The sequence below is a fragment of the Podarcis filfolensis genome, assembly GCF_964270895.1.
Source record: "Podarcis filfolensis genome assembly, chromosome: 2".
Taxonomy (NCBI): Eukaryota; Metazoa; Chordata; class Lepidosauria; order Squamata; family Lacertidae; genus Podarcis; species Podarcis filfolensis.
In genome coordinates this window covers 116,968,584-116,994,419 of record NC_139605.1, presented here as the reverse complement: position 1 = coordinate 116,994,419, position 25,836 = coordinate 116,968,584, and the positions used below count along the sequence as shown (strand labels likewise).

General features: G+C 45.6%; 1 protein-coding gene across 2 annotated transcripts; it reads right to left on the bottom strand.

Moving 5' to 3' along the window:
- Positions 1 to 3,007: 3,007 nt before the first annotated feature.
- On the bottom strand, positions 3,008 to 25,214 carry TSPAN31 (tetraspanin 31). Of its 2 annotated transcripts, XR_014544597.1 has the most exons (7): positions 24,818 to 25,125; positions 16,202 to 16,369; positions 9,772 to 9,852; positions 8,671 to 8,811; positions 7,129 to 7,242; positions 4,255 to 6,289; positions 3,008 to 4,191 (listed from the first exon to the last, which is right to left on the bottom strand). XR_014544597.1 is itself a non-coding variant. In XM_083599515.1 (6 exons), exons 1-6 carry the CDS (start codon positions 24,878 to 24,880, stop codon positions 6,215 to 6,217), a joined length of 642 nt encoding a protein of 213 aa, XP_083455641.1. In that variant the 5' UTR covers positions 24,881 to 25,214; the 3' UTR covers positions 3,008 to 6,214. The 2 variants fall into 2 exon arrangements, 1 of the variants encoding a protein (XP_083455641.1); XM_083599515.1 differs by having other exon boundaries at positions 3,008 to 6,289; positions 24,818 to 25,214.
- Positions 25,215 to 25,836: the final 622 nt, after the last annotated feature.

Sequence of the window (25,836 nt, the reverse complement as noted above, 5' to 3'; positions counted from 1 at the left end):
GGAAATCTTCCACCAACTCAATCTGGTGGTGAAAAATCTTTGCTTTTTGAAATGGGAATCTTAAACGTTGGTTTCAAGAATCTGATTTTAAGTTGTTGTTGTTTAGTCGTGTCCGAATCTTTGTGACCCCCTGGACCAGAGCACGCCAGGCACTCCTTTCTTCCACTGCCTCCCACAGTTTGGTCAAACTCAGGCTGGTAGCTTCAAGAACACTGTCCAACCATCTCGTCCTCTGTCGTCCCCTTCTCCTTGTGCCCTCCATCTTTCCCAACATCAGTGTCTTTTCCAGGGAGTCTTCTCATGAGGTGGCCAAAATATTAGAGCCTCAGCTTCTGGATCTGTCCTTCCAGTGAGCACTCAGGACTGATTTCCTTCAGAATGGAGAGGTTTGATCTTCTTGCAGTCCATGGGACTCTCAAGAGTCTCCTCCAGCACCATAATTCAAAAGCATCCATTCTTCGGCGATCAGCCTTCTTTATGGTCCAGCTTTCACTTTCATACATCACTACTGGGAAAACCATAACTTTTACTATACGGACCTTTCTTGGCAAGGTGATGTCTCTACTTTTTAAGATGCTGTCTAGGTTTGTCATTGCTTTTCTCCCAAGAAGCAGGCATCTTTTAATTTCGTGACTGCTGTCACCATCTGCAGTGATCATGGAGCCCAAGAAAGTAAAATCTCTCACTTGATTTTAAGTAGCACATTACAGTTCCCTTTAACCTTTATTAAAAAAACAAAAACACAACCCTGTCCGTAATAGAGAATGTTGTATTTTGGGCACAGCGAAAGAGCCCAAAGTTTGCATTCAGAAGGGTGCCTGGTTCAGTTCCTATCTTTAGAGTTTTGAGCAGCAGATGTGGTAATGAGGTTGGGAGAGCAATACTTCAGTGTTTCAGTGCTATATGATTCAGTATAAAGCAGATTTGAATGGCCATCTTCTTGGGGGGGGGGGGGAAATGGCTTCCAAAAATCCAATAACTCTGATTTTTGGCACTTGTGAGTGCAGCTCCTCCGTCCCATACAGTAACAGTGCAGGTAACTATTTTATAATGTAACAGGACATTTGGCAAGCCTTTGTTTGTGGGTATACAGGAGTGCTTTCTTGGGCTCCATGATCACAACAGATGGTGAGAGCAGCCACAAAATTAAAAGACACCTGCTCCTTGGGAGAAAAGCAATGACAAAGCTAGACAGCATCTTAAAAAGCAGAGACATCACCTTGCCAACAAAGGTCCGTATAGTAAAAGTTATGGTTTTCCCAGTAGTGATGTATGAAAGTGAAAGCTGGACCATAAAGAAGGCTGATCGCCGAAGAATGGATGCTTTTGAATTATGGTGCTGGAGGAGACTCTTGAGAGTCCCATGGACTGCAAGAAGATCAAACCTCTCCATTCTGAAGGAAATCGGCCCTGAGTGATCACTGGAAGGACAGATCCTGAAGCTGAGGCTCCAATACTTTGGCCACCTCATGGGAAGAGAAGACTCCCTGGAAAAGACCCTGATGTTGGGAAAGATGGAGGGCACAAGGAGAAGGGGACGACAGAGGACGAGATGGTTGGATAGTGTTCTCAAAGCTACCAGCCTGCGTTTGACCAAACTGCGGGAGGCAGTGGAAGACAGGAGGGCCTGGCGTGCTCTGGTCCAGGGGGTCACGAAGAGTTGGCCACGACTAAATGACAACAAATACAGGAGTGAGAATTTGCCCAGTGTCTGAGTCCTGCCAGGATGTGTGGGCGTCCCTTTGAGGATTGCCAGAGCGCCTTCCTGGGAAATCGCCTTTTGCACTCCCCTGCCCAGCGAGCCAGTGCTCGCTCATTGAAAATCTTAAACCTCTCCCCCAAATCCCTTTGGAATATCTCAATTATGAACATATAACTGGAGAATTGTAGATGCAAATATGCTCTTGGGCTTCCTTGTTGCCAAATTTGGAGGGTATTTCTTTATGTTTCAGCCCTGGGTGCAAGAGGCAATCTTATCAAGTAAACTGCCTACTACTCTCAAATGAAAACCTTGTCAGTAGTTCCCTTTTCTGGTAAGCAGCAGCCACCTCTTGAAAGATAATTTCACAGAGCCTCTCCAGCCTGCAATTGCCTTGCAGGCAAATCAGTCAACTTCCTTCATTAAATCACATTGCTTGGAGGAGAGGCAGCAAGTCGTCACATATACAAGTCTTCACTTGACAGCTTAGTTACTGGAAGAACTTTTAATAAGAAAGCTTATTACCTCTGTATAGTAGATGCTAGGGACAAACTGCGAAGGAAGGCCCGTTGTCTTCTCCTCGCCTGCCTGGTTTGCTGGACTGTGGGGAGACCTGATCTGATCTTGCAAAGCAACTCTAGGTAGCAGATAATGCTCACTTAAAAGATGGCAAGAGATCGCTGTCTTCCACCGCCATTCCTTTGATATAGGCCTCTTGAGAAGTTAATTGACGAAGTAGATTTTATGAGAAATTAGTTTTGGAAAACTGTTACAATGATATACATTGAAAGTCAGCCAGGGGGATTTGAGGAAGTCACCTAACAATGTTAATAATAGTGGAATAATTACAGTTAGGATTTTTGTTTGTTTATAAATTTGGAAAATCAATAAAAAAATTTGATGGGGAAAAAGATATAGGCCTCTTGAATTGGCTTAAATCCAAATGGGAATTATGTTGCCCTCTGCTGGCAAGAGTGCTGATATGCAAAAATTTTGAGAATGGCTTGAAGATTTTCATTTTTCATAGTTTTTTAGTAGACGAAACACCATCCCTGCTCTGTAAAGATGGGTCCTTGTTAGGAGTTTGAGAATGAAGGAAGTGTGACTTGAGCATCATTTCTCTTTCGGAAACATAAATCATGCAAATTATTATTTATGAATTAAATTTGCGCCTCAGGGCGGTCACAACATAAAATTGCACGACAAGCAAGATGGCTGGTGGGATTTTGCACTTGAGTACCATTTTTTTATTATTATTATTAAGTGTGCTCTCTACGACCCTCCTCCCCGAGACTCACAAGGCCTGGGTTTGAGAGAAATGTACTTTATTCAAATAGTAACTCCAATCTACAACGGCAGCAGTCAAGAGTGTACATGATGGTAGAAGTATATTGATTTTAACAAAGCCATCTGGTGATGTGAACTTCTGAGCATTGCGTCTTTTTTCCTCACACATGAAGCCTGTGCCACTCTTCTTCCCCCCACTACCAAAAGTTCAGGGCAAGGATAGTCTCTAGCAACTAGGCAGCGCTGAATGAAGTCTCCCAGGGCCCTGAAAGCAGCCGGCAAAGCTGCCTGCCCTGTGGTTGAGCAGGCATATCGTTTAGTCTTTCCTCTAAAGTAAATTGGATGACAGACCTGCTCACAATACTAACCTGGCCAGGAGTCATAGCAACGTTTATGTGCTCTATACCATAAATAAAGTGCATTTTAGCTTGTTCTGATCAGCCCCTGCTGCTGCAGTTCAGCTTTGCCTTGTGTCTCCCACCCCAGCAGTTTAGCTCAAAAGAGTGGTGCCAACAGCTTTGCTTAATAGAGTAAGTCTCACTCTAGGGTAGTACAGAGCAGTATCATCTCTATCTTTTAAATATTGTGAGCCCTTGCTAGGCCAAGCTCAAGCCAGTAACTAGTTGTACATGGTCATACTGCCTGCTGCAGTTTTACACCTGATCAGTACACGCCTTGGCTCAACTGTTTTTGCAGAAGCTGCCACCTTATCCAACCTGCCTCATACTTTGGTGCATGTTTGCAAAAAGGTGTCTCTTCCCCCCCCCCCACTCCAAATAAATAAATAGCATGGTGCCCATTAGAGCAGTCACTGGTGCAATATAAAATCTGATTTTTGCGTGTGTAATGATAAGTCTAACCATGGTTTAGTGTGAACGAGTGGGGTCCTGGAGAAAAGATGGCGGTCGCCATGCTCCCCAGGGCTATGCCACGGTTTGGCTCAGCATTCATTGTACGTGAACCACAAGCTTTTAACCAAGATTTGTTTTGTTTAATGTGTGTTTGTGGGAGGGGGAGGCAGAGAGAATGGGTTGGGTGGTGGCACTGTCAAACCATGGTTTAGCGTTGGGAGGAGCGCTGAAGCCAGTGTCTCCACTCTGAAATTCCTTGTTTGCTCATTCACATTGAGCCAGGGCTGAGGAACGTCTGTCTCTCTAGATCAGCGGTTCTCAACCTGTGGGTCCCCAGATGTTGTTGGACTACAACTCCCATCATCCCTGAGCTCTGGCCTTGCTAGCTAGGGGTGATGGGAGTTGTAGTTCAACAACATCTGGGGACCCACAGGTTGAGAAAGGCTGCTCTAGGTGGTGCTGAACTAGGACTCCTATCACCCCAACACTGCTGACAGGGGCCGAGTGGAGATGGAGTCCAACAGCAGTTGGTGAGCCACAGATACCATGGCCTTGAGCTGGCCCAGGCTTAATGCTATCCATGCACGTTTTTCTGTACAACCCACCATCCTCTTAACCTAGCTTTCCAACATCTCCATTTCTCCACTCTGCCAAGTGCCAGGGAAAGCGGGTGTGTGCCCATTTGTGCTGATGGTTAAGGGAACAGACTTTTGCTTCTCCCCCTTTATGGGAGAGTCCTTGCTGCCCTAAGAGGCTTGATTTGTGGGGAAAGGGAACATTCTTGCTGCAGCAGTAACGTCCCCCTAATGTCTGGATGTCATTGTCTCCGCCGTTGTAACTCCCCCCCCCCCACCTCCAGCCCCTTAAGGCAGTAGGTCACATCTACCCTTGTTGAGCCTGTGGAGGTGCTGAACGGTCCTGCTCCCGGATCCTTTGTTCTGCCATCGTCGCCGCCCAGCTGCTACTCTGGAAGGAGTCCAATGTCGGTGTTTTCCAAGGTTACAGGGGATAAGAAGGTGTAATGTTGGGTTTCAAAAGGAGTCCGTTGTAGGCAGCTAAGAGCTCCAATAACGAATATGCATTATTCTTGGAGAAGAAATTGGCGACACCCTACTGAAGTCCAGGTAACCTCTTCTAAAACAGCCAAGGTGAGTTTCCAGGGACAAATAGATAGAAGAAAGAAGCACCCACAGCTTAGCAGTTTTTTCCCTTAAGCTGCTGAAAGCACCAGCACAGGAGGAGCTTAGTACAAATTGACAGCATTTCGGTGCTCAGTGGAATTGTGGTTCCAGCTTCTCCTTGCTGCCCATCTATAACTAAATGACAGTAGACCAAGACTGGAAGTATCTGCAGGGACATGAACTGGGCTAGGACTCAAAACATGCCCCTGGAGCTAGCTATGCATTCCCTTGTACATCCTTACTGGATCGATTTAGGGGAGAAGAGCCTGAACAGCGCTTAATATTCTAGGAGCAATAGAGCTTATCTATTCTGCGAGCAGCTTCAAGCCTATTTTCCCCAGTCAAGGAACCAAAGGGATAGAAGGACTGCAAAGGGACCAGGAATCTGAGACTCAGTAGACTGACGAGATTCTGGTCCCCTGTTCCTTTAGAACAAGTCATCAAAAAAACCACTTTCAAGCCAGCTTAAAAATGTGCACGCTAGATGCAAACTTCAGTTACATTATGGGTGATCCAGTTCTTTGAAAGGTTTACACAGGCCCCTGCTTCCCTTCGGAAGGAGGGAACCTGCACTTATGATTAAGTCAGGCAAAATTCAACTTATGGATTAAAAAAAACCCCACGACTTCTTAATAATAATAATAAAAAGACCAACCCATGTAGTTCAGCTGAAATCGAAAAACTTCCCTTACAGAATCGCTGCATGTGCCTCTCATGTCTACTGCCCTCAGCCCAAGTGAGACCACAGCAAAACCAAGTGTTATGGAAAATGGAGTCCAGCAACATCTGGGAGGGCCACAGGTTCCCCTCAACCCGTGCCTTAAAAACAAAGCCCCCCACTAAAGACAAAGTACAAGTTTTAAAAACACAGAAGTGATTGTAGCTATGAGCTGCAATTAGATAAGCGACTCTGCAAAGGGATGACTCCATTCCCCCCCCCAAAAAAAGGCAGAGTCGTCTTTGCCACCTGCCAAAGGCTTCATGTCCAGGATGCAACCTTTGCTCTGCTATTTCATCCAATCAGCAGTTTGGCAGAATGGCAAAAACCCCAGCTCCCTCACAGCTGCTTCAAGGATTGCTTTTCTTCTTGCGTGACGGAAAAGGATCTCTTGAATAAGGGACGTGCAACTAATTAAAAGGAAAACACATGGTTGGTTGGGGAAGGTGGTGGAGAGAAGATGGGGGAATGTGATGGTCTATAAAAAGGCACTGGGGTTGGCTCTGGGGTCTTTCTGGTTTCTGTAGCGCATGGCAAGCCACACTCCAAGGATCTGGAAGAGAAAAAGGGGGGAAGGATCTAGTTATGGGACTTACTTGAAAAATCACACCCCAAATCACCTTGTTCAATATTTTACTTATTGAGTATTAACTATCGTGATGATGTGGGTCACATCAGAGCTGCAATCCAAACTGAATTCTCCAAATAGGGAAGATGCAGAATCTCCTTGATGGGATGTCAAGAGAAGGTGAAGCAGCCATAAAAAGGTAAAGGTAAAGGGACTCCTGACCATTAGGTCCAGTCGTGGCCGACTCTGGGGTTGCGGCGCTCATCTCGCTTTACTGGCTGAGGGAGCCGGCGTACAGCTTCCGGGTCATGTGGCCAGCATGACTAAGCCGCTTCTGGCAAACCAGAGCAGCACGTGGAAACGCCGTTTACCTTCCCGCTGGAGCGGTACCTATTTATCTACTTGCACTTTGACGTGCTTTCGAACTGCTAGGTTGGCAGGAGCAGAGACAGAGCAACGGGAGTTCACCCCGTCATGGTGATTCGAACCGCCAACCTTCTGATCGGCAAGCCCTAGGCTCTGTGGTTTAACCCACAGCGCCACCCGCGTCCCGAAGCAACCATCCATCTGGCCTAATGGCTGCCCTCTTTCCCCAGTGCAGCTAGTTTCCTTTATTAAATATCTGAATTATCAGGCAGAAATTCAAACTGTTACGATTTTTTACAGCATTACCATTCATACCAGCACAGTCTGCAGCTGTTGAGATTCTGCTTCTCAGCTGTACAGGAAGAGCCCTTTAGCTTTGCAGGGGTGGCAAACCTACCAGTGATGTACAAAGAATATTCTCCTGTCCCTCCCCCATTCAGCCTAATAGACAGAGTTACCTCTGTGAAACTGAAGAAGAGTCCAACTCCACCAAGGATTTTCAAGGCCTCGCCCGCATGTTCCATCATCACCTCACCGCAACTGACGCACCCGGTTTTTGATTTTGTGCATGGCTGCAGGGTGGGAGGGTAAAAAAAAAAAAGCAAGCACTGTGACTCTGGTTATCACTTGCAGGGAGACGCTCACAATTTCTACACTATGTAGGGGGGAAAGATCAGTAACGATGGACAAACATCTCTGAAAATACTGCTTGCCAGTCTTCTCCTGAAATGTCATGTTCTATCTAGGCAATTGTGAAACAGAAGAAGAAGAAGAGTTTGGATTTGATATCCTGCTTTATCACTACCCGAAGGAGTCTCAAAGCGGCTAACAATCTCCTTTTCCCTTCCTCCCCCACAACAAACACTCTGTGAGGTGAGTGGGGCTGAGAGACTTCAGAGAAGTGTGACTTGCCCAAGGTCACCCAGCAGCTGCATGTGGAGGAGCGGGGAAGCGAACCCAGTTCACCAGATTACAAATCTACCACTCTTAACCACTACACCACACTGGCTCTCCCAGACAGAAGAAGTCTGGCTCATCCTGTATGAGACAGTAAGTATATTACCAAAAACATTCTGTAAAGAGCTGGGGATCTCTAGGCAAAGCCCATTTTATAAGTTTGAAAAAGCAAAGAAACAACCCTGCAATTGGAAAATAACAGAAAAGAGAAAGGGGCAGGGCAGGGCAAATACCCCAAGGCATGTTAGACAAAAGGAACAGAAGGATGGCTAGTGTTAAAAAGAGGACTAATAAGCCACTTTGGGGAAGAAGAGGCAAAAAACTGGATTTGATCCCTGTTCAGTCTTAAATGGCCAGCCATACTGATCAAAATGACAATGGGAGGAAATACACAGTTCCGGAAGGTCTGGTAATTTAGGAATTGGTTAAGTGCCCTGAATGGAAGAAGGTAGAAAGAACAGAAAAGGTTTCAAAAGGGAAAGTAGACCTCTGAAGACAACAGCAGCAGAAGAGGAAAAACGAGACTCCAGTAAAAAGAGATGTACTGTATAATTTTATTTTTTTTAGCTGTCGGGATTTATACTGCTGTTTCATTTATTTTAAAATGGCCTGTGTTTTAGCACAGTTCTCTACTGCTTCCGTACATTGGGAGAAATCCTACACAGCACTATGCAGATTGCTCCATCAGCGTAGGCATTAGGTATTGCCAACTATCAGTGCATACAAACCTCAATGGTTTTTTAGAACCCAATCTGGTCTGGTCTGCTAGGTCAAGTCACAAATCTGGTTGTATGATTGCCCATGACTTCCAACTTTAATTAAACAACCGCAATCACAGCAATATGTTTTCACTATTTAAGTATATTCATTGACAGCCTGTTTTTCACAGTGTATAGTAACAATCACCCAGCCACCTTCAAGCAGCAGACCTTTGACTAAGCCGTCTTGATTTGAGATCCATTATCCCCAGTAATTTAGTGATGGATGGAGATCTTTCTCCGTCACCCGAAACATAAAGGGTTCAAGGTGAAGTGAACACTTACCGCTTTGCACATTTCAACATCAGCCTTGAATTTCTTGCTAGCTTCGAGAGAGTTGTTGAATAGCCCGCAGCAGTTAAAGTTTTTTTCCAGCGACTTCTTGGTGCCGTTGCTCATCTCCCAGGCTCCATTCAGGAGACTTTCCTGAGAGGAAAGTAAAAAATAGCGAGGGCAGACATTCCATGTTACTTGGAATACAATCCCCTCTCAATTCATAACGAATAGCAGGAACAAGGACAGGGAATTTTTTTGCTGCGGTGGTGGCAAGTTTAATTCATGGTAAATGGTTAAATTAGAATAAAAGCACCCCCAAAATCAATTACTAAAGCAACCTTGCTATTTAAGTAGTAGCCTAGTATCCATGACCAAGAAGGAATTGCATGTGGGTGAGTGAGAAGTCCTGTGGAAGAGGCCCTCCCCTTTCCCAGCACAGAAACCAAATACAGTTGTACCTTGGATCCCAAACGCCCTGGAACTCAGATGTTTAGGCTCGCGAACGCCGCAAACCCGGAAGTGATTGTTCCAGTTTGCGAATGTTCTTTTGGAACCTGAACGTCTGATGGTGCTTCCGCAGCTTCTGATTGGCTGCAGGAGCTTCCTGCAGCCAATCAGAAGCTGCCATTTGGTTTTTGAACATTTTAGAAGTCGGATGGACTCTCAGAACGGATTCCATTCGACTTCCAAGGTATGACTGTAGGCTGCCAGAGGAAGAACAGAGGAAGGGATTGCAACAGGCTGCTGGGAGAGGGCAGGAGCAACCTGTCCCTCTTTCACCAGTCTCCAGCAGGCTACTACGCATTGTTACTAGCCTGCAACTTTTGTGTGCTCAGAACTGTAGCGGTGCTATAGGGAGAGAAGGTTGAGCCTACTCTTCCGTCCGGCATCCCCAATTAATAAAAGAAACACGCTGATGTGCTTAAGATCTGGATGGGATGCGCTGGAGGGAACAGGATGCAACTGAGCTGGAAGCAGTGATGTGCAAATGAAGATTTACCTTTTCTCCCAAGCAATATTTCTCTCCCAACCTGAGCTGCAGGTTAAAAAACACACTCCACGAGTTCCCTCCAAACCTGAATGAACTTCAAGGCAGGAAGGTGCCCTTACCTGTTTACTTCTTGTGAGTGCCAGACACGAACAGGAGACTCCAAACTGGAAGAGAAACACTAGCCCTAAAATGATCATGTACTGATGAGAAAGTGACGTTAAGGAAATGCTTGAGAAAGTAGAGAGGTTCTAAAAGGAAACACCAATGAAGAGCTAATCGCAGATAAAACACCTCCGACTTCTTCCAGCTTTCAACTTGAAATGTATTCAGTCACATGTATTTTTAGACCAGGGTGGTCCATCATGCAGTCCCTGGTGCCTTTTTTTTGGTGGCCCTTGGTAACATTCGAGAAAAAACTCCTTAAAGCCTTAAAAAAATATTTTTTCGGTAATGCATTGTTGATGAGAGCACATCTATTACTTTTGTTTAATAATTAAATATATTAGATCAATTTACTGTGCATTTAATTATATTTACTGATATATTATTGTATATTAAATAACATTACAACATTTTATTCAAGGTATTGAAACTTAATTCAGTGTGTGTATGTGTGTGTGTGTGACCTGCGGATTCTGTGTACTCATGCAGTACTCATGGTCTGGAAAGTTGGATCACCGTGTTTTAGACTCTTATCATTTCATGGTATACCAAGCAGTTTTCTCAGAGAGGGTTTTTTCCACCTCTGGCAGACATCTTGGACACACAGGCAATAAATGCCTTATTTTTTCTTTAAGTTGTAAACTTAACTCCAGGTTTAAAAGTTTACTGCTGGTTCCCAAGATACCATGTTTTATTTGTGAAGGGTGTTCTGCATTCTCTTTCAGCGACTTCAAAACCAAATTAACTTCTAAGACTTTCAATACCCAAATCTCCTTGGTCCCTTAATGCTCCCCACCTCCAGCGATGACGCAATTGGAAGATCAGATTAAAAGGCACAAAATATCTGCCATAAATTAGGAAGAAAGGGAGATTTTGAGGCAACACAGTTCTGCTGCAGAAGGAAGCAGCAGCAGCTTCTGAAAGCCACCCATCTTTAGATGCTTTTAAGAGGGGTCTTACATTGAACTCCCGTTGTTCGGTCCCTGCTCCTGCCAACCTAGCAGTTCGAAAGCACAAAGTGCAAGTAGATCAATAGGTACTGCTCCGGCGGGAAGGTAAACGGCGTTTCCGTGCACTTAGTCATGCTGGCCACATGACCCGGAAGCTGTACGCCGGCTCCCTTGGCCAATAAAGCGAGATGAGCGCCGCAACCCCAGTCGGTCACGACTGGACCTAATGGTCAGGGGTCCCTTTACCTTTACCTTTTACATTGAATTCTGCAATCCCATTGTCTTCACACAAGCAGAGGATCACCCTTCGTAAAAGGATGCAAGCAAGTGCATTGACGTCTGGGCAATCTATTGCAGCCAATATTATGGCACCTGTTCTGACTACATGCTAAACTGCTTAGAGGTTCTCTTACAGTCAGATATTTAACTAGTATTGGTTAAATAAAAACAAAACGCTAGAACAGAGATGGGACTTCCCTTAGCCAGAGTAAAATCTCAGCAAATAACATGGATGTCAAAGCCTGGACTAGTACAGACTGAGGTGCCTCTACATTCATCACATGGTGAGGCGGAGATGTTTTTCTCTGGAATGCTCCTTGATGCAGTACTCTGCTTTAGGGAACCACAGGTGTTAAGCTCCCGGCTAGTTTATTCTTACAGCCTTCCCTAATGAGGTCACACACCCTTCCTAAAAACTAGCCGGAAGGAGTCCTCTGAATGGAAGTGCTTGACGTTGCAAAGTGGCAGAAGCTAGGAGAGTGTGTGGACCTGATAAATAATCTGATAGGAAACCACTAGGGAACTCCATGCAAGAATGGGATATTTTATACGTCTGTAAGAGATATGCTTCCAGACATGTCGGAACACAGAGACAGAAGGAGCCTTTGCATTTCTCTCCTGCTGCTTAATGGAAACTACCAGGAGAAGTTACAGTGGTACCTTGGGTTACATACGCTTCAGGTTACAGACTCTGATAACCCAGAAATAGTGCTTCAGGTTAAGAACTTTGCTTCAGGATGAGAACAGAAATCGTGCTCCGGCGGTGCGGCGGCAGTGGGAGGCCCCATTAACTAAAGTGGTGCTTCAGGTTAAGAACAGTTTCAGGTTAAGAATGGACCTCCATAACGAATTAAGTTCTTAACCCAAGGTACCACTGTATACCAGAAGTTCCCTAACAGTAAAGTAAAGGTAAAGGGACCCCTGACCATTAGGTCCAGTCGTGACCGACTCTGGGGTTGCAGCGCTCATCTCGCTTTATTGGCCGAGGGAGCCAGCGTACAGCTTCCGGGTCATGTGGCCAGCATGACTAAGCTGCTTCTGGCGAACCAGGGCAGCACACGGAAACGCCGTTTACCTTCCCGCCAGAGTGGTACCTATTTATCTACTTGCACTTTGACGTGCTTTCGAACTGCTAGGTTGGCAGGCGCAGGGAACGAGCAACGGGAACTCACCCCGTTGCGGGGATTCAAACTGCTGACCTTCTGATCGGCAAGCCCCAGGCTCTGTGGCTTAGACCACAGCACCAACCGCCTCCCTTTCCCTAACAGTAATTACTAGGAAATCTTACATCAGCACTTCCCAGGCATCTGAGGAAACAAAGTGGTGATCTGATCACTCCTGTACGTACATCCTGTCATTCATGAACTCTGCTGTTCCATTCAGAAATCCACAAGAACAGAAATGACCTCAGTTTGGAGGCTGGGTGAGGGGAGAGATGTATTCTACAGTACTACCATAAAAGTAAATGGATGGTGTCCCTCCAGACCGCTGATTTGCCACACCCTTCTTAGTCCTCTCTCAGATGTTGTGGTCTTGAAACAGCAGCCAGCAGCCTCAAGACAAACGCCACCTGAAACTTTGAGGTGCTCTGTGGTTTCATTTTGAGTGTCATTTGCCTTTCCCCTCAACCACCCTCTCCCTCAAAAAACCCCAAAGCTCATTTCTGGGAAATTTAACTGTGTCAGCAGAAAACTAGGTGAAGCTTAGTCTTCCTTTGGTTACAGCTCTTTTCAGAAAAAAAGGGCTTTTTCAGTACAACTTAGCAAACTACATTTCTTTCTTTCCTTTCCCCCCACATGCCAGATTTTTTTATTTAATCACCCATACATCAGCCATGTGTGTTGTAACAATCTCACAAAACCTGGGTTACCATAGCAATGTACTATGGGTTATCAATGACAGAAAGGACTACAAGCTTGGGGACCAAACTCTGCCTCCACAATCAGGCCAGGCACCGTCATTTCCTCCTACACCTAGGCCATTCTCAGGCATCTTAGTGCATGGGTCGGCAGCTTAAGGTCCGGGGGCCAGATCCGGCCCAATCGACTTCTAAATCCAGCCCGCGGATGGTCCGGGAATCAGCATGTTTTTACATGAGTAGAATGTGTCCTTTTATTTAAAATGCATCTCTGGGTTATTTGTAGGGCATAGGAATTTGTTCATTCTCCCCTTCCCCCCCCAAAAAAAATAGTCCGGCCCCCCACAAGGTCTGAGGGACAGTGGACCGGCCCCCTGCTGAAAAAGTTTGCTGACCCCTGTCTTAGTGGATTACAGCAAGCTCCGGAACAATCCAATGGTATGCCAAAAATCCTCCTCAACTAAGCTTTACTCAGGACTTAACTTACTCGTGTTTGTTAATTTCTGTGGGATTACACTGCGTAACCTGATATGAAAGAAAGCCATGTTGCTTCCAGAATTTTGTAAAAGGCAGAATGCCATTCATCACCACCTATTGTGTGCCTCATTTCTGACACACCCTTGGATGGTTTTGGCCAATATTGGGACCAGGGTGGGCAGAGGAAGCTAAACTTCAAATACAGAAAGGCAGGCTCAGCCCCACAAAATGGGACCCTATGAAAATAATGAACATCTTCCTTAAGCTATTGTTTTTCTTTAAGAACTACATAGGCCTTTTGTCCACTGAAACATTGTTATTTTACTTTTAGCATCCTAAAAGTTTATTATTTTGTAATTTTAGTGCTTAACTCTTTTTAAGTGCTTTCCTGTTAATTAAAAGAGTTCCCCCCCCCCATCCACATTCGAAGCAACCATCGCCACTTCAAGGAAGGCTATTTTTCACAAACCATCCCTGACAAACCAAATTTTACTAAAAGCCACTGGAGCCAGTGAATATTTGGGACATCTCCTCATATCGTTCCATGCCAGGCACTGAAAAGCAGAGGCAAATGATGCCCAGACAATCTCACTGTCCCTTGTAGGGAGGAGTTGGATTTCATACTAAGCTGTCTCTTCAAAAACACACATCGCTGGCAAACACATCCGCCTGATAAATCTGTGTCGCTCACTGGGCCACTCTGCATATCTGAAACAGATATGCAAGTTTTTGGAAAAAAATATTGGTGGAGGGGGAATCAAAAGAGCTGGGCCCCTGAGAGTTGGCGGCTATGGTGCCATACATGGTAAACTAATAAAATAATAGTATGTTTAGACAGGGATTTCTATGTTTTATTTTATTTTTTTTACATGGAACACAGTGACCGACTGAAGCTTCCTGTGGCAGATACCTGCATTCCTGCAACTCAGGACATTGTACTGTGCTGCAGGAAAACAGTAGGGTTGCCATATTTCAGGAGGTGGAAATCCGGACACAAAAGTTGCTGACCTTTTTCTTTTTGCCCAAGTTGTTGAGGTTTTTTTTGAGAAACTTGGGCAAAAAACCCACTTCCAGAATGGGCTGCCATACCTCTGGGTTTCCCCGAACATTTAAACCGGCTGACGAAAGTTCCACCTGGATGTGACTTTCGGCAGCCAAATCCTGGCATTTTCCAGGAAATTCCGGACATATGGCAGCCCTAGGAAAAAACAGCCCTCAGGCCATTATTTCCCCCACTTCCATTTTTGTATGCTTTGAACTTATTGGCAGGAGTAACTGCAGAAGATGAGGATGCCTGGGTTGACCCTCTGGCAGAATTACTGTATTTTTCCATCTATAAGATGCCCCCATGTATAAGACACCCCCTATTTTTGGGCAACAACCAATCGCCCGTCCACCTTCAGCACTATCCATGTATAAGACGTCCACTGATTTTTGATATTATTTCTTTGGGGGAAAAACAGTCTTATACACGGAAAAATACGGTAGGTAATATGGCAGATAAGAAGCTGCCCACCTCTCCCAAAGTCCTTATTTCTTTGGACTTACTTCCTGCCCTTCGCTACATGATCCCAGGGTGCGGTGTATACGTGCAATTCTCCACAATCCCTGTGATGTCATCGCGCTGCACGTTTACTCAACTATAGCATACAATGACATGGATTAGGGTGAGGAAACCTGCCGCATGATGGTTTCACATCCTGCTTCAGTTTCACTCAGAGAGGAGAACAAGGCCCAGGGATGTTAACTTTTGTCAGGGTTCCATTATGTCCAACTCTCCAGGCAGACAACATACACCAGTGACTTTCACATCCAAGTCACATGAACCTTAAGACGACAGCATACACCCGTGTGTCGTATAAACCCTGCTTGGTTCTGAATCTCACTGGGTTGGAAAGGTCACATCTCTCCACTTAAGCTACCTGGAATGGCTGTTGTGAGATGCAAAACAGAGGAAGGGGCAAGGTGCAAATTTAAGAAGAGTCTGTCACAACTCAGGCCACAATACTTTGCACACTTACACTTAATATGCAGGGGTAGAATTAATTGAGTCAGAGGGATGGATTAGGTGGTAATCAAATTCCAGCCCACTTGCCTTAAGAGAGGAAGAAGAAGAAGAGTTTGGATTTGATATCCCGCTTTATCACTACCTGAAGGAGTCTCAAAGCGGCTAACAATCTCCTTTCCCTTCCTCCCCAACAACAAACACTCTGTGAGGTGAGTGAGGCTGAGAGACTTCAGAGAAGTGTGACTAGCCGAAGGTCACCCAGCAGCTGCATGTGGAGGAGCGGGGAAGCGAACCCGGTTCACCAGATTACGAGACTACCGCTCTTAACCACTACACCACACTGGCTCTCTACTATCCTCCACTACTATCCTCCACTAAGATGCTTTTCTCCTTTTATCAAGGCATTACATTGCAAGGCTCTCCACACAACACCACTGACAGAACAAGAATGTGCAGAGCAGATCCTCAGTGCGAACTCAAATGCCCGCTGCAAAAAAAAGGTGTGTGTGCGTGTGTCCTTTTTGGCAATCCCAATATTCCAAAGACTAAAGAAAAAGAAAGAGGAAAAACCTATAAACATCTTAGGCTAAATATGTGTGCTTCCATTTCCTTCCCGCACCCCATAAAAGCCCACAAGTGAAGAAAGACCAGAATAAAACCATTAACCCTCTCTTGACCGGCAGAGCTCTTTGCTTCTACCAATGGTGCAATTTAGCTGGGCATGTCCAGTTTCGTGTCTGCACGGCAAGAAAATAAAGTATGGTTTCTGGAAGGCAGGGCAGACGTCCCGGCTTGGCAACAGCACAGAAGGATACAAAGAACAGCATGACTTGGTGGTGGTTGATAGCACCGATGAGCCCCACGATGGCGATCAGAAGCAGGAAGAATCCCACGGCAATGACCCCTCCGATGATGTGGAGACTGTAAACAATGCCATAGGCTTTGCCCCAGGCGGCCACGCCAATCAGCAGCAGCCCGACCAGCTGGAAAGAAAGAAGAATTCAGGGGAGTCAGAATGGAGGAGTTGGAAACATAGAACAGAAGGCAGGTGGGAACGGCAGCGCTAGCACTTCTTTCATACGTACAGTGGTACCTCGGGTTACATAAGCTTCAGGTTACAGACGCTTCAGGTTACAGACTCTGCTAACCCAGAAATAGTACCTCAGGTTAAGAACTTTGCTTCAGGATGAGAACAGAAATTGCACGGTGGTGGCACAGCAGCAGGAGGAGGCCCCATTAGCTAAAGTGCTGCTTCAGGTTAAGAACAGTTTCAGGTTAAGAACGGACCTCCAGAACGAATTAAGTACGTAACCAGAGGTACCACTGTATCTTCAACTCTTTCTGGTTGCCCTCTTCATTTCAGCCACATGCATGCTTCAGATTTAAAGAGGTTTAATCCTACGGAAGTCAACAGACACAAATACTTGTTTAAAATCATAGTCCTCTAAATCGGCAGGTTGCTGGATCAGGCTTCGCATCATCTGTGACTTGATTTCATTTTGGCTTATCTAAGGCTTTCCTTGAAAAACCCAAGAAATTTATCGGGCAGCAACATGAAAATTGCTGCTCACACCATATGTTTCTTTGCTTTTAATGGCCATTTTAAAGCATTTCCAACAAAAGGAAGCCAACTCGACTCACTTAAATTTGGAAGGTGTTTTGTGAACTCTGCAAGATTCTCCTGCAAATAAGAACCTCTTCTTCCTTCTTCTTTCTCTCCCCTCACCGGCAAGAAAAAGTCTAACCTCTTCTCTACATGTTTGGGGCTATTTGAAAAATGGATCATCCATTCACTAGCAGGATCAGAACTCTTGACTACTGCACCTGTCTTATTCGCCGTTTGTTGTTTGGTCCCTAGGTACTTTCCTTCATACAAGGGACGCGGGTGGTGCTGTGGGTTAAACCACAGAGCCTAGGACTTGCCGATCAGAAGGTCGGCGGTTCGAATCCCCGTGACAGGGTGAGCTCCCGTTGCTCGGTCCCTGCTCCTGTCAACCTAGCAGTTCGAAAGCACGTCAAAGTGCAAGTAGATAAATAGGTACCGCTCCGGCGGGAAGGTAAACAGCGTTTCCGTGCGCTGCTCTGGTTAGCCAGAAGCGGCTTAGACATGCTGACCACATGACCCAGAAGCTGTACGCCAGCTCCCTCGGCCAATAAAGCGAGATGAGTGCCGCAACCCCAGAGTCGGTCATGACTGGACCTAATGGTCAGGGGTCCCTTTACCTTTACTTTCCTTCATGCTAGAAGAGCCATTAACATTTCCCATTTCTGTTCTGAGTCCTAAGCTCATATTTAGAATTTACACAAGCCCACAGATAAATTATAGTGCACATGTTAACTGAGTGCATGCTATAATTTGAGAAGACTGGAAGGCTATCAGTGTTCAACAGCCCCTGTTCCCAACTGAAGTTATCTTTATCTCGATACTGCCAGTACCTTCTTACACATTTGATATGTTAGAGAACTTCTTCAGCACAAACCAGTATTGTGCATACCCACATGAAATAACATACTGCGGTGATGAAGGCAAAATAAGTTTAGTCCTGTACTACACCATGCTGTGCCTTCAGCCTGCAATGGTAGTACAGGCAACAACTGATTAATGTGCATCTAAATGATACGCAGTTGCGCACGTGCACACACTGCAGGACCTGGAAGTGACCCCAAAAAGCATGAAACTAAATGGGTGTAATGGGAAACCAAAAAGTGAATTGAAAAAGGAATGGGAGTGCCTAAACAAATACCTTAAAAGCCAAGGTTTGAGGACAGAAATCTGGCTGAGTCTGGAATAACCTTGTGAAGTGAAAGGATAAGAAAGAGGGATTTATATGTAGATGCTAGGATAGAGATGATAAGGAAAACAGGAAGATACAATGAGAGGTAAAGGAGGTGCTGTGGGATTGGTGGAAGTCAATGTTTGTTTTCCTTTTTAGTGTTTATATTATTAATTTGTAAGATTTGGATTTGTTTTTCATATGCTTGTTTTTGTGTTTTGTGTATTGTTATTTTTCGTTTTGTTGTTGTGTGGAAAGTACTAATAAAATTTACTATTTAAAAATAATAATAATAAAGAAACAAACAAGGGGAACTGAGAAAAAATAAAACAAAATAAAAGTAAAGTGGGGGTGTATGCACGTGGGGGTCAGGAACAGAACCCCTGCGTGAAATGGTCATCAACTGTAATGCACCCTGCTCCGCAACTGTTCTGTTTTAAGCTATTTTATTTTATTTTATGGTTGTGCAAGTGTAAGAGCTATATTGCGTGTCATGACTAGATGAGGAAATCTCAAAACCCGTATGAAAAGAAACGACAGCAGTAATAGCATGGAATATGGGATTAGAGAGCTAATAATGGATTCCTGATCAGAGGCATTTAGCTCTATTTTAAAACATATTTCTAGCTCTCAGGGTTGCCCTTGAGAAATTTCAACACCCATTAGCAGCTTCTAGAACACAGAATTACATTTTACACAACACATGCAGGGACCTCGAAACCACGTTTGCCGTATAAATGCAAATAAAGGATCTGGCAGCACTTGCAAGGGAGGATCAGCTCACAGGTGGATGTGCTTAACTCTTCTTCCCCTTACTACTTTTGACCTGCAACTTCCATCCTGGCACTTGTTCCACCCTTGTAGGGTAGGAATTCAAACACAGCATTTGTGGGCAGGAAATGGTTAAGAGTGCGAGCACACACGCACACACATGCGTGCGCATGCACACCCCGGCCTATCAAACCACCCACCCTCCCAATCAAATACCCAGTTACTAAATTGGCATTCCCCAGCTGGGAAGCACATTTGCCAATTAAACATGTCATTCTGCCCTAAACTGTCTTGCCAGAGTGGTGCATGCTCTGGTTATCTCCCGCTTGGACTACTGCAATGCGCTCTACGTGGGGCTACCTTTGAAGGTGACCCGGAAACTACAACTAATCCAGAATGTGGCAGCTAGACTGGTGGCCGAGACCATATAACAACGGTCTTGAAAGACCTACATTGGCTCCCAGTATGTTTCCAAGCACAATTCAAAGTGTTGATGCTGTCCTTTAAAGCCTTAAACGGCCTTGGTCCAGTATACCTGAAGGAGCGTCTCCACCCCCATCATTCTGCCCGGATGCTGAGGTCCAGCGCCAAGGGCCTTCTGGCAGTTCCCTCACTGCGAGAAGCAAAGCTACAGGGAACCTGGCAGAGGGCCATCTTGGTAGTGGTGCCCACCCTGTGGAACGCCCTCCCATCAGATGTCCAAGAGATAAACAACTACCTGACATTTAGAATGCATCTGAAGGCAGCCCTGTTTAGGGAAGTTTTTAATGTGTGACATTTTAATGTATTTTTAATCTTTGTTGGAAGCCACCCAGAGTGGCTGGGGACAACTTGAAAACTGCTGAAGGTGGACTGCTTATTTATTTATTTGCCAGCTGTAGCAATGGTAATGCACTCTACTAAATGCTGTATGATTTTAATTATACTTGTACTCTAGTTGGCCCTGCCATTTCTTATGTGTTGTATTCCGCAGAATTCAAACAGTGGTACAATAAAATACAATGTAAGAAATAAAAGCCGAAATTGAAACACAATTAAAAATCAGTATGAATATTTGATGCGATGGATTGCCGTCTCCCGTCTTCAGCCACAAATCCACAGATGTGCAGCAGACCAACTGAATGAAGTAATGGTCTGCGGACCAGATTTTGGGAACCCCTGATCAGCTGGTGGAATCCCATGATGTCACTGCTCCTGTATCCTTGCACACCCATTGCCCCACATTGCTCTGCAGGTTCAACCTTCTTCCTTAATCCTTGCAGCAGCAAACAGGTGATGAAACTGAAATATGTGACTTACAAGACTGGTTCTGCATCTCCTAAGAGATCAGGGAAGAAGTTCCAGGAGCCTTTCCAGCTGCCTGTGGCCCACCAAAAGCCCTGACCCCAAACCCTACCCGTGCTCTCCTTCCCTGCTATTGCCATATTCTACAGATAACACAGAATACATTAAACACCTAGATAAAAGTAGGTGGAAGAACAGATCACGCTATAACACAGTGACTAAGGCAACAACAATTTCACCTAAAGCACTCAAATATTTTCTTGCTGGCCATGGACCCATCCAGGATGTTAACTTTTAATTATGTTAACTGCATTTAAATGGTTCAAAACTGCCCCCAGGCCAACCGATACAGAATTGAGCATGGGCAGACATGCTGTAGCAAGTTGTGTAAAGCTAGGTGCTTGCCCTCATACAGAGACAATGAAGAACATCCCACTTCTGCACTTAATATCACTTGCAACATCTGCTGATGACTCTCCAGTTCAGCTGCTCCACTCCTCCTTATAAATCATTCCAGTAAATTGCTGACCTACCAGAGCTTTATATACGTGCAATAAAATGTAAATATTCTTTGAAATGGGGTTTGTATTTTTGTTCTGGTATTTTTATAGTGAATATTTGGTTGCATGGCTTTCTCTACTTGGTTCACTCAAGGACATCACTGAGTTAAAGGGCTAAATCAGATCCTCACTCTTCACTGAGAATCAAGCCACTAAGAGGCTGCCGTGCTCCTCAGCTGCCAGCACTGGTCATCTTTATTTGTAAGAATGAGTGACTTTTGTTGACTTCCTTGCAGCCCTCATACTCATCTTGAGCAGTGTGTCACGTTCTGGATGCCACACTTTAAGAATACAGACAAAATGGAACAGACACAGAGGAGGGCAATGAAGATGGTTGCAGAAAATAAATGAAGAAAGATTTAAGTAACTGAATAATTTAGAGGTAGAAAAACCGAAGATGGGGATATTGAGGACATGACAGAGCTCTACGGGTACTTAAAGATTGTCCTCTTTCAGTTCTATGTGAGCAAAGACCTGTTTTCTGCTTTTCTGGGTGGCAAGAGCTAGCTCTAATGGGCTGACATTATAGGTTAAATTTCAGCAGAGCATTAGGAAAAACAACTTGATGGTAAGAGGAGTTACACAAGGAAACCAGTTACCAAGAGGAGAGGTGGGCTCTCGTTGTGGTTGTGGGGTGTTTTCAAGCAGAGGCTGGACCAGAATCTGTTGGGGAGGCTCTAGCTCAATTTCCTCCACGAAGCAGAGGGCAGAAAGACTAAAGACCTCAAGTCCTCCTCCAACTCTACGATTCTCCTAATAAAGAAAAGAGTGTTGAGGTGGAAGCCAAAATCTGCCCAGCCTAGCAAAAAGAATGCTTTGCCCCCACAGTAACTACATCCATGAGCACAGCTCCATTAATTTGGCTCACAGGGAACAACCACTTTTACAGGAGACTGTAAAGGATGTCCATCACAATGGCAGGAATATTGTTGGTAAAGTAAAAGCAATTGTAAGACTATATATCCTCTGCACCATAGAAGAATTCATGTTTTGTGACTTGGATAAATTTTACAAAATCAGATGATGTTACAGCTATCTGCTTATTTTGCATAGCTTGGCCTAACTCCAAGTTTTTAGAAGATTTCCAAATGTCCGGCAAAATCAGGACAATTCATTTTTAGCAGGGAGCAGGGTTTACACAGAAGAGAGAAGGGAGTGTGCAACATACAGCCCACATACTCCTCTCTTGATTTGTGCGAGAAATGACTGGTGAGGGGAGGCAAAAAACATTTTGCCCCTGCAACCATAAAGGGGCAAATACTTGCTGCTTTTAAAAGCTGGACATTTTCTGCGGAATTGCAGATCTACTGAATGTGCTCAGCCCTGGATATCAACATATCTGAATATCTCATGCACATTAACACTCTTGGTTTGGGCCAAGAAATTGTGGTGGCAAGGACACACTGTTGAACAAACTGTTTAACTGCATTCCTGCACTAAAGAGGCAAGCATGGCTGGGCTACAGTTTCACCTGACCAGAAAACATGGAATTCCCAGAGACTGTCCTATCAGCAAACATTTCTTCATCCTTTCCTCTCTACTAGCAGCTTGGTAGAAGTATTTGCACCTCCCCCCAGAACATGTTGAAGAACATGATGAGAGGGATTGCTTGCTTTCAGGTAGATTCCATCCTACAAACTATAGGGAAAAGAAGCAATGGTTGCAAGACATCAACACACACTTGAATCTTCGAGTTGAGATTTTCTACTGCCTAAGGCAGAGGTTTTAATCCTTTTTGGGTCCATGGCTCCCTTGAACAACTACATTCTTTCTAGGGCACCCCTGTGGGGCTCAGGAACCCAGTTATGCCACCCCCTGCCTGCAGAGCTGGCAGCCTCTCACCCTTTCTCGAACAACCTCCCTTGTGGAGTGTTCCCTCAGCCTCCTCTTCTCTCCCCTCCCTTCTCCTTGGGAGTCCTCTGGGCAGCCGCTGATGCTAGCCCTGATCTCTGATGTGCCCCCCCCCCCTGCGCCAAAGAGAGATGCCTCCTCACACTGCCCCACAGGCACCTGGGACTTGTCTGTCCATACTCCATTCCCAACAGCAAGGGCTGGTGAACTGGCTGGCTGGGCTCCCTCGCCCGCTTGCTTGTTTATCCCGGGGCCACCTTAGCTCCTGGCAACCAGCACCCTCTGGCCAGCCCCAGAGGCACCATTCGCCTGGGGAGCTTGCAGCCAGGGCTGCTGCAACAAACAGCCGTGAAAGCCTTTGGGAGGAAGACACAAGAGGGCATCAGAGAAGGGAGAGAAGGGGAAAGGGACAGAGGCCAGTGTAGCCTGCGGCCTCCTTGACCATAATTCAAGGCACACTGGTTAAAAACCACTGGTTCAAGGCAAAAATAAAAAATAAAAACATACTTTGCTTAAAAATATGAGTTCAAAGTTACTTGTACTTTCAGGGACATCTGCATAGGAACACTCCATGTGCCTACAGGTTGGCCTGTTAAATGTGGAATCAGGTTACCTGGTACAGACTGGCCTACTCTTAACTCTTAGTGATCTTTCCTCCCTGACTGCTCAATCCTATGCACATTTACTCAGATAATGTGTCCAGTGGAACTTAATGCCCAATGCGTAGGTTTAGAATTGCAGCATAACTTAGTAAATTAATCAGACGCAGGAGTCTTTTAAAGTTCTGCTCTTTTTTTCCACCTAATATTCCAGCATTATCACAGCAGCACATACCCCAACAAACATCCTTATATTCACCCAGACATGCTTTATTCACCCTAAATCTTTTGTACATCTTAGCAGAGCAGGGGTATATTAGGTCTGAACAACCGTCCACCAAGTAGTTGAGACATCCATTGCTCATAACACCATTATCTAATACTTCCTGCGCATGAAATACTGCACTGCTATTAAAGCAGCCTTTTACATTTGCTCAAGTTATTGCTCGTATGCGAAAGCCTCAGATATCAAAGCTTCCCTGCCGTTTAACTGGGGGGCCTAGTTAAATGGCAGAGATTATTTTATGGTGAGGAGGCCTATAGGCCAATGCTGGGGAGAGCCAACACCCACAAGCAAGAAACTAGGTAATAGCCATTCCCTCCTCATTTATCTCAGTTTCCAAGTAATCAGAGGAGCAGCCCGAAGCAATGTTCCAGATCTGCAATGGAGAAGCGCGGAAGGAAACCTCTGACCTGTTCTAGCAAAGAAACACAGGTGCAGCGGTGCTGGTAAAATGCACACAAGTACAGTGGTACCTTGGGTTAAGTACTTAATTCGTTCCAGAGGTCCGCTCTTAACCTGAAACTGTTCTTAACCTGAAGCACCACTTTAGCTAATGGGGCCTCCTGCTGCTGCTGCGCCTCCGGAGCACGATTTCTGTTCTCATCCTGAAGCCAAGTTCTTAACCCGAGGTACTATTTCTGGGTTAGCAGAGTCTGTAACCTGAAGCACATGTAACCCGAGATACCGCTATACACCTCACAGCCTCTTAGAACTAAATGGGGCGAGGAACACGCAACTGACACAACAGGAGCCTCAGCATCCTTTTTAAACAACAGCAGCCGCACTTTGTAACTTCTGCAGTCTTCTCCGGGCGGGTACCATTGCCAGATCCCCTCTCCCGCACTGGCCTGGCATTGCACCTCTCCAGCCCCACCGGGTCTCTTGGGCTTTGGCCTAAAAACCCAGTTCTTTCCTTTTCCCACCTCAACCCTCCCCATATCACATCCACCCCACCAGGGAGGGAGGGAGGGAAGGAAGGAAAGGGCCTGCCATCCTCTCTCCAGGCAGGAGAAGGCCACCTTGCTCCACCCTCACCTATTATCCCAGGGAGAGGGAGGAGCTGACCCCCCCCAAATAACCCCCACTCCTCAACCCCTCCCCCCATAAACCCCACCCCCTCAGCCCCTCCCCCACCCTTCTTTTTTTAAAAAAAGGAAGGAAGACACTTCCTGCTGCGATCCTGAAAGTGCCCACAGCTGCCCCATTCATGGCCAGCTCCCCTCCCCACTTTCTCAGGCCCCCTCCCCCCCCAAAAAACACCCCCCATCTTGCTAAGACAAGGGAGGGGCCGCCCGCCTGTCACACTCACCACGTAAACAACGTTCAGGGCGCACAGCGCGTTGCGCGAGCAGGCGAACCCCCCGCACACCATCTTCTCGAGCGGGAGAAGTGAAGCCTCTGGCCCCCACCCCGCCGAAAAAAAAACAGAGACCGGCGCCTCCTTCCCTGTCCGGGGGCGGCAGCAGCAGCAGCAGCAGCAGCCGCTGGTGCGGTCCCTTTAAATATCAGCCCGCCGCCAGTGCGCCTGCGCGCAGCTGCTACTACTGCTGCTGCTGCCTCTGACCGGTTCCCTTTCTTAGCGCGCCGACTCTTGCCCCACCCACTTCGCCCCTCTCCCTGCTACGCACGCGCACATGGCAGAGCTTCCCTCATTGGGGATTTTGCGTTCCATATCCCATCCGGGCACTGCGGAGGAGGAGGAAGCTGCGTCAATACACGGGGCAGGGGAAATTGACGCAGCCTCCACTTCCGGTGCCGGTTCGGCTCCGCCATATGCGGGTCAAGGAGGTGGCGGAAGTACGTAGTGCTTCGAGGACGAGTTTTAAAAACAAAACGAGACAACACATGCAGGACTTGGAAATATTTCTAATACTTCTAATACAATCTTTCTAATAATTGTATTAATAATTTTTATTATTAATTCATATTTTATAATTAATTTTAATTATAAATAACTAATAATATAATTAATAATTGATAACTAATGATTCTAATAATAATAAAATAATAAAATATACAATAATAATATTGCTTGTTAGCCGCCCTGAGCCTGGCCTTGGCTGGGGAGGGCGGGGTATAAATAAAAATTATTATTATTATTAGTAATACAGTATATTTGGAAATAGAAGTGACCTCAACCCACCCTGCCCCTGCCCAAGTCGAGTTTTGCAGATGAACCTGCTTGCTAATGAGAAGATGGGAAATTAAAACATTTCTGTTTAAAATTTAAAATTATTTTAAGAGAGTAGTGTAGAATGTATTTTTTCTCTCTCCTGCCATAGGTTTTTTTATATCTGATGTCAATTCAAGGATTGGGGTTTAGCTCAG